Raw genomic sequence first — 12,857 nt, 5'->3', positions numbered from 1 at the left:
ATAATGTGTCTGGATTCTTGTTTTATCTCTTAACTATAAATATAGCGACCTTTCTAACTCTAAACATATGAGTTGATATTTACTCTGCAATTATTTTGAAGAGCCTTTCCCAGTTAAACAGCAAAGATGTCCACGTTTTCCTTGCAAGCTGTGCTTTATGTATTGCTCACTTTTCAACTCTAGATGATTTTCAACATGTCATTCAGAATGTGATTAGGGATCGGTCCCATGCACAACCATTTGCAAATCACCAAATTCTGCCCTGAGCCCTGTATGTTTTGTTATGTGGGGGGTGGGGGGAGAAACATACCTGTGATTATGATTGACACATCTTTCTCTTTGGTTGCACCTTCTTCACACTGTTTTTCTTGCAACAAGTTTATGAACCGTAGACTCTGATTGAAATACAAATACTAAGCTGGAGAAACTCGTCAGGTCAAACTGCACTTTATGTAGCAATGATAAAAATACATAACCAACATTTTGGGCTTGATCCGGAAACTTTGGTTATATTCTGTATCTTTATCTGTGCTATTTAAAGTACACGGTTTGACCTGCTGAGATTCTCCAGCATTGCATTTTTACAAATACAGAAATGCTTGATTTTTGACCATTGGTACAAGAACGAGCTTTGGGGGGGAAACAGTTGAAACTTCCCACCTTCTGAAACATTAGTGGATGTGCTTTCGTGCATCTGCTGATATTTATGGGTTTCACAAGCCTGTTGGGGATACAAGACCTATTTCTGTCATGTGTTTTGATTTGTAAATCTTTGATGGTAGTCACCCTGTCGGGGTCAGAAGATTTCTGTGTTTGTACAAGCAACTTCATGAATTCCTCTCAGCTTACAGCATGCACAAAGAGTTTAGTGCAGAGCTCTATTGTTCTTCACAGAATACTGTTATTGCTCAATTTTTAGCTCGAGCTTGTTTACAATGGGCGAAGTGCACTTGCTGAAGGTTTTTCTTGGGGTTCCTTGTGATTAAAGGTGTCACGGTTAGCACCACACTATGTCAGTGCCAGCGACCCAGGTTTGAATCCAGCACTGTTTGTTAGGAGTCTCTAAGTCTCCCCGTGTCTGCATGGGTTTCCTCCACGTGCTCTGGTTTCCTCCCACTGTTCAAAACGTATAGGAATTATAGGTTAATTGGGGTATTTGGGTAGCACAGCCCATGGACAGTAGCAACAGCAAATCACTTGTAATGGTGTTTAAACAACAACAAACAAGAAGGGATGGCTTTTAAAGCATGAAATAATGTTTAATTCTCACCAAAAAAACCTCAATAAAATAAGATAAATCCAACACCAAAAACTCAAATTCTACTCAGATTTACCAAGATTCCAATTTTTTTTTCCAATTTGTGATGTCCGTTAATGTCATTTAAGCAATTGAGAAACAAATATGCTATACCACTGAATACCTTTTTTTGTTACTTTTAGTTAAGAGCATATTTGAGAGACAAGTTGGGGCCAACAATGTTTCTGACTAGCTGTACTGAGGTAAAACTAGCTGTACTAAGGTCTATTAGGAGAGGGTTATTAAAAAAAAAATTATTTCTTTGATATATTCATTATAACGAGCAGGAACTCCTAAATTAGGATTATATTGATCTCAGCAGAGATGGGAAACAGATTTGAATATTGCAATAGACCAACAAATGTGGGAAAATTTATGTAGAATTGTATGACTAATACTATCAATGTAAGATATAGATTAGTTCAATACAATTTTTTAAACATCAGTTTTATCTTGCACCACAGAAATTGAATAGGTTGAAATCAGATTTATCTGATGTTTTGGATGTGATGAAGATGTATGTACATTCAATGTGGTCGTGACATTTTTGGGTGACTATAGATAACTTTTTGGAACAAGTTACAGGAGTTGTTTTTCCATTAAATCCCAATTTATTTTTACTAGGAAATATTAAAGGTACAAATCCAATTGAAATTTGTTAAATTAGCAGTAGTAGTAAAATGTGTTGCAGTTGGATACATGTTCCAAGATGACTTCCAAAGGAGTACAACATTGCTGATAATTTATGAAATAAATACGCTTATGTTTTTACAAATCTGGTGCCTGCACACTCAAATAATGGGATTAAGTTTGTAGTGATGTCTTTTTTTAATCCCTTGTGCCCTGTAGAATTCTCCTCTGTATGTTTATGTGAGAACTGATGAATTGTACTGCACATCTCTCCCTGCAATCCAAAGGTTCCTTTTTTTTTACTTTCTCTTTTCTTTCTTTTTTTTTTTGTACCTATAATTTTTTTTCAATTTGTATATTTGTTTTTGCTTGGGAGAGGGAGGGGTTTTGGGGTGGAGTGAGGTGAAAACCTTCATGAATGTAATCAATTTGTCCTTTTTTATATCTTATTATAATAATTGTAGTTACTGCATGAATGGAATATTAAATAAAATAGTTTTTAAAAAAAACCTATGATGTCATTTTGGCTCCGAAAACATTTTGAATTTCTGATTGCTTAGAATATCCTCATTTATCCAAACATTTTTGGAGGCGAAATGACGCAATTTTTGTCTTCAAAACTTTTCAGATGAGTGATGATTTTCTGAATTTTTAAAAAAATTCTGAAATCCACAATTATCCGAGAAAGAAAAAAAAAACTCGGAGCCTAACAGACGTCACTTCCGAGTCCTAAAACATTTCAGATAACTGAGAGGATTTTGGATAATCCAATTTCAGATAATTAAAGTTATACTGTACTTGGTAGCAAGGAATAATTGCGCAAGAGGAAAAATAGTTTTCTCAGGATAAAAATCTATTCAATAGATTGCCGATACACAAGAGTAAATGATGGAAGCAAATTTCAAATCTTTCACCTGAAAGCTCTGGGTTGTAGATCTAATTTGGCATTATGAAGTGCAAACCACAAAAGACACTGCCACAGTTCACCAAGACATAATCACCTGTATTGCTTCACAGGACTTGAGCAGCAGTCTGTTTGGGGCACTGAATACCATGTAGACTATTAAATCAAAACCTTAAGAGGTCATTGACTAAAATCTTGCTTTGCATATTATGCTGTATTCTGAAGAGAAGATGACTCCAGCTGAAAAAGAAGCAATTTTCTGAAAATATTCTTGCGGTCCATTTGTAGATTACAGTTGCTTTTTGACAGCTGTGTTGTATTTAAGACAAATAGAATCTAGAATTATAAAGATGTCACTGAAAATGGCTTTTTAACATCGCTTAAAGGGCAAAGTAATCAATCTGTGGCCAACTAAAGAGGTTAAGGGCTGTACAAGATTAAAAGGGGAAACTAATAATGTTACTAACAAGTGTAGTAAATCTGTTTTATCACTGGTTTGTTGAAGGAGTGTTTTTATTTTGAATATCTTGCTTGATTTACCGTTAAATTTTTCTCAATGTTTTGGTCTTCATTTAGAGCAGTGAGTCTTAAAATTCTACAAAATAGTCTGCTGACCTTGAAGTTAATTATGTAACTGGGAAAAACTAGTTAACCAAGGTTATAGGGAGCTGACTCAGAACTTGCCTTATCTGGGAATATAAATATGTGTGAAACAGAAGTCTGCAGATGCTGCCCTTGCAGTAAAAACGCAGAAATGCTGGATGAACTCGGCAGGTCTCACTGCCTTCTATGGGTGCTGTGAGACCTGCTGAGTTCTTCCAGCACTTCGGTGTTTTTTTTATAAATGTGTTCTGCCAAATTTAGCATTGCTTAGCTGTTGCAGTGCCTGTTGTCAATGGAAAATAGACTTTTGTGACACAGGCAAAAGCAAGTTGCATCTTTAAGCCTAAATGCAATAGGATTTAAAATGCTTGTTTTATTCCTTGAGTGGATCTGCTGGGGAGTCTGACATAATGTGGCTGGTGACACTGTTTTAAACAGTCTGTTTTTAAAACATAATCCACTGCATATATTAAGTCTTGAAAATAGACAAAATTGTAATTAACACACTGCAACTTGTTGATAACATTTAAATTAGTCAATCAAATAAGATTAAGCCATGAAGTAAGTAATGAAGAGGCATGAAGTTCTTTCACTGTGCAGAGAGCAGGGACTTCAGAGAAAATAATGCTAGAGCAACTTAGCTTGTCAAACAACGTACTTTATATTGCAAAGATAAAGATACATGGCCAATATTTCGGGCCTGAGCCCTTCATTAAGATATGAGCAAACTATAGGCAGGTGGTTGAATAAAATATATTAATTATTTATTGTGTTATTACAATTATTAATGATCACTGTTAAATAATTATTTAATTAGATAATTACTGAAGGATGCAAAATATTTTAATCAAATAAAGTCTAGGCACCCGCCTATACCTTGATGAAGGGCTCTGGCCTGAACTGTTGGTTACGCACCTTTATCTTTGCTTTATAAAGTACATTGTTTGACCTGCTGAGTTTCTCCAGCGCTGTGTTTTTATTTCAATCACGGCATCTGAAGACTTTTTTGTGTTTTACTTCAGAGAAAATGTTGGTCCAAATGGCCTCTTCAAGTTGTAGATAAATCATGAGAAACTGCTTTCAAATGATTCTACATGGATAATTTTGTACATGGGTGGTGGGGGGGGGGGGGGGGGGGGGGGGGGAAACCTTGCACATGCGCTTTAATGAGGGTAAATTGAAGCATTTATGGAATGCGAATCTCACCCAAGTTTGGCTTCAGAAATGTTCATTTCAATCAAAATAATTTCAAAACATTTGGGACAATTTTGTGGTGCTCGTCAGCAGGCGTAAATGGGCAATAACCTTGATTTGTTTCTTCCCCCTGCAGCATCTGTAGGATCTGCAATTCTTTGGATTACGCCATGTCTGGAGCGGGGACTGTACTTCATCAGTTTATCAGCGGGTTGAAAAGTCGCAGTGAAGAGACCAGAGCGAAATCTGCCAAAGACCTGCAGCACTATGTTACCACTGAACTTCGTGAGGTACACAGTCCGTTGGTCCAAAAAAAGACTGATCGAAGATATTTCTTATTTATGAAACCGTGAAATTTAACTGGGATTTTATGTTTGCATTTGGTTACTGAGCTTGCTGACAGAAATGTACGACGTCCAATTGACCCACCATCTTGTTTGATATCTGCCCTGTGGTGGGAAACTGAGCCTTGAGAGGAAACTTCTGCATTCACAGGGGAAAAAATTTAAAGGTCAGGGTGACACCCAGGACACTGGAACAGTGAGGCTGTGATACTACTCCTGAATTCGGAGAGTGTTAATTTCCTAGGTTTTCCTGGCCTGCTCTCTTGAGCAACATTTCTGTTTCTGTGAATCACTTCCTTCAATTTAGTTCAGGAAAATCAACCTGACCAAATAAGCCTGGATGGAGGCTATAAGCATTTGACATGACCTTAACTGATGTCCTCAGATGACACGTGTGAGTCAGAACAAGTGCCGGTCATGAAACGTCACTGGAAAATGGACACGGGTAAAGCGCTCCCCAGCTTTGCTCTGGTATTAATGTGTCATATAACACGGAAGCAGGCCCTTCCACCAAGTTCCTGTTCAATATTTACACTAATTCCATCTATCATTGGTCTGTAGCTTTTTGTGTTGACAATTAAAGTGCACATCTAGATTTTTTTAAAAATGCTGTGAGAGTATCTGCCTGCACTGATCATTCAAACCACTGGATGAAAAAGATATTCACTGGGTTGCCTTTAATCCTCTCACCACCACCTCTGTGCCCCCCCCCCCCCACCCCCCCCCCCCCCCCCCCACCCAGCCCTAAATCTGTACCCTCTAATTTGAGATACTTCTACTGTGGGGTGAAAACTTCATGTGATCTACCCAATCCCTGCCTCTGACAATATTGCATGTATCTATCAGATGCACTTGCCCTACTTCCTTTGTTAAAGTGGACCTTTGTTTGTTTGAAAACAAACATGAATACAGCTGTACAAAACTGTTTATTCACTTTGCAAAGTGTGAGAACTCCATTACAGCAAGGAGCACCACCACAAGCAGCTAGTCTCACCCCAAAGAGTCAACCTCATGGCTTACCAGTCATGTGGCTGATGGCAAGAAAGGAATGCAGCTCGCTTCTCTTTTCCAGTCAAAATTTTAAAAATTGCATTGTCACCTACATAACCGATTAAAAAGAAATTCAACCAAACTCATCTCTTCTCAAAATTGAAATATTGTGTGCCAGACGTCATGCTAATAAGTCTATTGTGTAGCCCCTTTGATGTAATCATATCCAATTGGACCAGAACTAGATGTAGCATCCCAGCCCTGCCTTAATCAGTGTTTTACAAAGCTGTTCCGTAACTTGGAGATATGAGATTATACCTGCTGGAATCCAGCACGAAACAAAATTTGCTGGAGGAATTGAAATGAATAGTTGACATTTTAGTGTGCTAATGTAAGGAGGAGAGGGTTGATTAAAGAGGGGTGAAGGGTGAGGAACAGAGAGAGTGGAGTGAGGAGACAGCAATGGGTAGAAACAAAGGTGAAGAAAGATGAAATTTGGGAGGATAAAGGTGGAGATAGCTGCTGAAGGAACTGTATGGAAGAGGGATGGTGGCCTGATGGTATCAGTGGAAGAAGGTTCAGGTCTGTGTGTGTGTACAGGTGGAGTAGATGGGCAAGAGGAAAGGAAGTGCTTAATGGCGGTCGGGAGTGGGGAGGGTGTTTGTGTGAGAGAACCCAAGTGGATGGGAAGGAGAGAGCAATGCCCTGAAGGGGATGCAGGGTTTCTTGGAAATAGAGAATGCAAAGTGTAACTGGGCAGCACAGGCTAGTAGGCCAAAAGGGCCTGTTACTGTGATGTATGTCTAGATTAAACATTTTTTAAAATCTTTAAAATAAAAATGTAAAATAACCTAAATACTCAAACCTTTTTAAATAATTAAAATTATGAATAATTTTTCTGCTTTTTGGAGGCTATTATTCTTGTTATAATGAATGGGTTTGTGAATCCTGGTTCAGGTGCAGGATCTGAGAGGTGATTTCCACAGCTTAATGTTGGGGAGCTCAGCTGCTTGCGTCTGCCATTAAATTCTTTTGGAAATCTAGCAGCAACTTGCAGTCAGAAGCCCCTGTTCCACTGGCAATGTCCCGGGATAGGAAGCCCTTTGTGCCGATTCCACTGGGCCACCCTTAACTGGGACACTAATTGCTTTTCCACTGAACATATCTCATGCCCTGGGATCGGAGTGTTCTACCTTCAACTGGAAACAGGTGACTTTCTGCTGTCCCTTCTCCACTGGTTTTTATCAGCACACCAACGTCAGTGAACACTGGGGATACGAGTAGGGACAGAGGTGCTTAATTCCCAGCTTGAAATGACTTAATTTTATACTGCCGTTCGACCCTATCCCAGTAAATTCCCAGTTAATTCCTGGGACATGATACCAATGGAAAAGGACCTAGTGAGGGCTCTGCTAATTTTGTAATTTGTTCAAGGAATGGGGGATTTGCAAAGGGTAAAGATGCTTTAGATAGACATCATGCAATTGTTTTTCCTTTATTTGCCCCTGTGCGCCACAGTTTTAAATTTGTAATCAAACAATTCACATGATTAAAGTGTACATTCCAGATTTTATTAAATGATATGTGATAGATTATGTTATTTTTTTTATTGTATATAGATATGTTTTAAAAGGGGATAAATTGTTTTTTTTAAAGTTGGGTCACAAAAAGATACAAATACTTGACAACACAGATCTCATTTAACATGCTAGAGCTTTGCTCAAGCCAGATAGTCCAGGCTCTGAGTGCCTTTACAAAAACTTTGAAGGATATCTAGAAGGACTTCACAAGTAGGTGTTAATTAGACATACTGTGGAGTAATGGATTATTGTTTTGGAAAGCAACAGATGAATGGACTCGGAAGATTAGAGCTGGTGCCGCAGTCCGTCTGAGTACAGTTGGCTGTTCTAAGAGGGTCATGTGGTTTTTCTCCAAGTGAGAGAGAGAGAGAGAGAGAAAATTCAGTTCTACAGTTCAGCAGCAGCTAGGACTGGAACAGGACAAGCTGGCAAGCTTGTGGAAAAACCCTATTTTGAAGATTGATTGTGAGTTCTTAGTTCAGCCTCTTCAAAGCCCTTGTGGTCCATATAAGAGGATGGCTGTATAATGTTTCACTTGAAATAAGGGAAACAAAAAGGAACTCTGTGGTGACCTGAAAGAAAGAGGTTATCATCTGATGGAGCAAATTTGTTTGACAAGACACTGAAGTGGCAACAAATCTCTCTCTGAAAACCAACAAGAACCTTCCTGAGCAGTAACCAGAGCCTGGTCAAATTAATAAATGTTAAATTCTGTGCACTGTATAAGAATTGCCTCATACCGATGAACTTGGAGGAGTGAGAAGTGAGATTGGATGGTAAATCAAAGAACTTTTCTGAACTTGTATGCACATTACATACACATGCGCTTAGAATTAGAAGGGGGTTGTTAATAATAATAAGTTAAAGTTTGATCCTCTTTTTATGTTTAAAGGTAATTAAAAGTAACTTTTGTTTAAGTATCCATTTGTCTTGGTGAATTTCTATTGCTGCTGGGTTTCTGGGGTCCTCTGGGCCCATAACAGGTATCTTATACATTTTGGTTTGACCATGTAGAAATTGCAGCACTTTTTAAACATAGTCTTGGAGCTAGCTGCTACAAGCAATGGCTCTGCAAAGCCTAAAGCACAGGAGAGGTTATAGCTGCATGCAGGTTAGCTCAGAAACAACAAGCTGTTCCCTGAAAGAATGACATGAACCCCAGTTGAGTGTAGTTAACACTGAGCTTTATTGGGCTCACAGCCCTGCTTTCATTCTCAAGCTGAGGGGCATGGTCAAAACCCTCTCAGCACTGATTGGTGTTGTTTGCGATCCGCTTTCCCTGATAGCCAATTAAGATCTTTTGGTTGTGGCCAATTGGAGTGCAGCGCTTCGGACCTCGTACAGCCTGCTGGATCGTCGCATTCATCCTTCATTTTGTGAGGCCCAATGGGGGATTTGCAAAGGGTAACCACAGTCCTATCATTTCAGGGCACTATAATATTTATGACATAGCGATGGTATATTAGACAGGTTTAATACTTTGTTGCATATCACTTTCATATAATGACTGTACGAAGCCTGTGATTCATAGATGTCACTTAGGAACCTTCAGTTCTTCCAGTGCTGATGGTGTTTTTATTTGCCTGTGACCAATCTACTTTTCTTTTTTCCACTTCCATCAATTGCATCACATTTATAAGGAAGCATTTAAACAACAAAATGAAAACTAAGTCAATATGGCAGCTGGTCAACTATTGTGAGGAATTATACTGGGAAATGAAAAATGGCTTTAAAGCTAATTGAAATGACCTGCATTGGACTACAGTGTTTTAAGTTCTACTGTGTGTTTATTTAGGTCAACCAAGAGGAGGTTACTTCTTTCTACGATGAATTGAATCATCATATTTTTGAACTGGTCTCCAGCTCTGACGTAAATGAGAGAAAAGGGGGTATCCTGGCAATAGGTATGTTTGGCTTTGTAAAAATGGAAGTAATCACTCTGTTGCAAAATTTCTGACAGTGTTTAAAAACTATGGAATAATTTGTCATATCTCATTATAAATTAATCTAGGTTCTCAACCTTTTTCTTTCCACCAATATACCACTTTAAGTAATCCCTATGCCATTGGTGATTAGTAAGGGATTGCTTGTGGTGGGATATGAATGAGAAGGGAAGGTTGAGAACCACTGCTCAAGACCTAATTGTTACTGAAATATTTTGTTTGAGAAAAATTGTCAGTGGCCTGTTTCCTTTGGAGTAATGAAACGGTGCACATAACGAGTCAATTAAGCACAATTAAAACAGTGGTTTTCAAACTTTTTCTTTTCACACACATAGCACCTTAAGCAATCCCTTATCCCAATTACAGAGCACCTATGGCATAAGGAATACTTAGAGAGGTACGTGAGGTGAAAGAGAAAGGTTGAGAACCGCTGATTCGGACTGAAAATAGGTCCTTACTTCTTATGATCTGATGTTTAAAAAATTTTTCTTTTTCCAAATGCAGTAAGTCTTATTGGAGTTGAAGGAGGAAATGCGACCCGAATTACACGGTTTGCTAATTACTTGCGGAACCTACTCCCTTCGAGTGACCCAGTTGTCATGGAAATGGCTTCAAAAGCAATGGGTCGCCTTTCTATGGCCGGTGATACCTGTACAGCTGAATATGTGGAGTTTGAAGTCAAACGTGCACTCGAATGGCTGGGAGCAGACCGGAATGAAGGAAGGCGTCATGCTGCGGTAATTACTGCCATGGACTGATTTTACCGATTTGAAAGTTAAAGGAAGAGCATAAGTATAAGAGCTATTTGCGCTTGCTTCTCGATGTGACAAGAGAATTGCAGAGGCATCAAGAGTGTTAATTGCTGTCAGCCTCTTGCATGAGAGCTGGTTTTCAAAGTTGTATTAATGATTGCCTATCCTAATGGTTTAGAAGACCCGCTTGGTTTATTTCCATTCTTTTTAAATTAGCTACGCAAAGATATTGATAGAAATTACAGCACAGAAACAGGCCTTATGGCCCTTCTGAACTATTTTTCTGCCTAGTCCCACTGATCTGCACCCAGTGCATAGCCCTCCACATCCCTCCCATCCATGTACTTGTCCAAATTCTTCTTAAATGCTAAAATTGTGCCTGCATTCAACACTTCAGCTGGCAGCTCATTCCACACTCTCACCACTCTCTTTATGAATAAGTTCTCCCTTGTGTTCCCCCTGAACATTTCCACTTTCACCCTTAACTTGTGTCCTCTGGTTTGTATCTCACCTACCCTCAGTGGAAAAAGCCTACTTACATTTACTCTGTTCTACCCCTCATAAATGCACCTATCACATCTCCCCTCATTCTTCTATGTTCCAGGGAAAAAAGAGTCTTAACCTGTTTAACCTTTCCCTGTAACTCAGTTCCTGAAGTCAGGGCAACATCCTAGTAAATCTTCACTCTTTCAATCGTTGATATCTTCCTTGAATTAGGTGATCACAGTACTCCAAATTTACCCTCAACAATGTCTGATACAACTTTACCATAACATCCCAACTCTTGTACTCAGTTCTCTGATTTATGAAGGCCAATATTTACAACCCTATCTGTGATGCCACTTACAGGGAGCTATGAATCTGCATTCCCAGATCCCTCTGTTCTACCGCTCTCCTCTGTGTCCTACCATTTACCGTGTATGTGACGCTTTCGTATTATTTTTAATTAACATTTTCTTCTGTTCTTAAAAAAAAGTGGATATATTTCCAAAAGCAATTGGCATGTCATTCTTCAGAGTGAAGAGGATTTTGCAAATTCACAAAGTAAATTGTAGTATTCTTGTACAATCACTTAGTTTGTGAAAAGAACAGTTGAGATTTTGTACAGTTTAAAACGAGTCTTAACTCACCTGTTATATTCCCTGCAACCAAATGCAAGGATAAATTTCTTCTAGTGCATCATTATTTGGTCAAGTCCACTTCACTGAGGTAATTCAGGATGATTGATTTCCATTCAGATCATTGCCCAAGCTGTCCATTTCTGGTGAAATCATTGGTGAGCAACTAGCTGGGTGTTTTTGGTACCTTTTTTATTTTAGATATCCATTTTTTAAGCAAACTACTAGGCTGTCTAGTAATTGAGGGGGAAAAAAAACATTGGACAACACAATGAATCTCTTTGGATCTTCATGAAACACATTGAACTGATCAAAACAGTGTAATGAATCTCACTCAAAGCCAGGCACCATAAACCATATACATCATCGTAGTATGGTAATCTAGTTTGCATATTGAAGTCATAGTTTGAACGCTCATACTTTTGGCTGATAGTGGAGTTTGCCATCTTCTATATGCTAATATTTGAGAATCCCCATTCTCACTTTCAAAGCAAATATAACAGTGGCCGCTTTATTTCTTTTGGCTCCGCACTTCCCATTTTGCTTCTGAAGGTAATCTTTTGCATTGTGATTATATAGTTTTAGCAGTTCTGGCCGTTTCCTGACACCATGCTAATATTTCTATTCATTGTTGAGTTTGGCAGTATGGTGAATGTTTTGGAAATCCAGTACTAAAATGATCTGGTTACATAAGCCATGGCAACTGAATTGGTGCAATAGACAGCTCTATTGATTTTACTTGTTAGCATTCCTCTCCTATCATTCAACTATAGAGAATCAACAATGACATGGGTATTATTAGTCATCTCACCGACTGAGATCGCTTATGTGTGCATAGTTCCTTGAATGGTGGGAATCATTGCCTTACTGCATGTAAAGTATTATTTGTCAATGTGTTTTATTTTAATTTTGAATAATTCAAAAGGAATAGCTGAATTGTACAGTATGCACTTCCCACAGTAAAGTAAAACTGCTGATATCTGGCACCTCTGGTGATTGGTAGATGCCAGATAAGCAAGCTTTACGTTTGCTTGAGACTGCGTTTTACTTGAATGGGAAAAATAATGACAAGGCCATTTTAAATTTCCATTTTTTTTTACCCATTTATGTTCCATGATATATTTTGCCGGTTGCTTGAATTCGGATAACGGATTTTACTAGACCCCACTTTACGAAGGTAGAGCGTTCCATTCGCAAACTGAAAATTCGTAGAATGAAGGCCCATTTCGTAAAAGCGAAAACCCATGATCGTTTCTGCATAAAAGCGAACACGGGTTTCTTCGTATAAGTGCATTTCCGTAATTCGAGTGGGGTTTAACTGTGATTTTCTTTTTTCCCCTCTCTTCGTGCTTCTCAAGGTAACATTCAAAGAGTAGCAAGTTAGGAAGAATGTCCTTGCTGATTCATTTATTTCAGATAGCCTCTTCCATTTTGTAATGTCAATGCTGTAAATGTTATAAATAATCTCCAGCTGTTCTTTGTGGTCTTTTTGTTCCAAGTTT

At 38.5% G+C, this 12,857-nt stretch overlaps 1 protein-coding gene across 7 annotated transcripts in view; it reads left to right on the top strand.

Annotated features, from left to right (window-relative positions):
- The window catches only part of mtor (mechanistic target of rapamycin kinase), a 275,568-nt gene that overhangs the window by 9,059 nt on the left and 253,652 nt on the right, over positions 1-12,857 (top strand). For all 7 annotated transcript variants that reach the window (XM_069919038.1, XM_069919040.1, XM_069919037.1 and 4 more), the window contains exons 2-4: positions 4,765-4,918; positions 9,338-9,446; positions 9,990-10,222. In XM_069919038.1, the coding sequence (XP_069775139.1) occupies positions 4,799-4,918; positions 9,338-9,446; positions 9,990-10,222 (462 nt within the window). In that variant the 5' untranslated portion in view covers positions 4,765-4,798. The remainder of the gene's footprint in view (positions 1-4,764; positions 4,919-9,337; positions 9,447-9,989; positions 10,223-12,857) is intronic.

This window comes from Narcine bancroftii, chromosome 2 (assembly GCF_036971445.1).
Source record: "Narcine bancroftii isolate sNarBan1 chromosome 2, sNarBan1.hap1, whole genome shotgun sequence".
NCBI lineage: Eukaryota > Metazoa > Chordata > Chondrichthyes > Torpediniformes > Narcinidae > Narcine > Narcine bancroftii.
The sequence above is the reverse complement of the archived record's forward strand: the minus strand, read 5'-3'. Positions and strand labels throughout refer to the sequence as shown.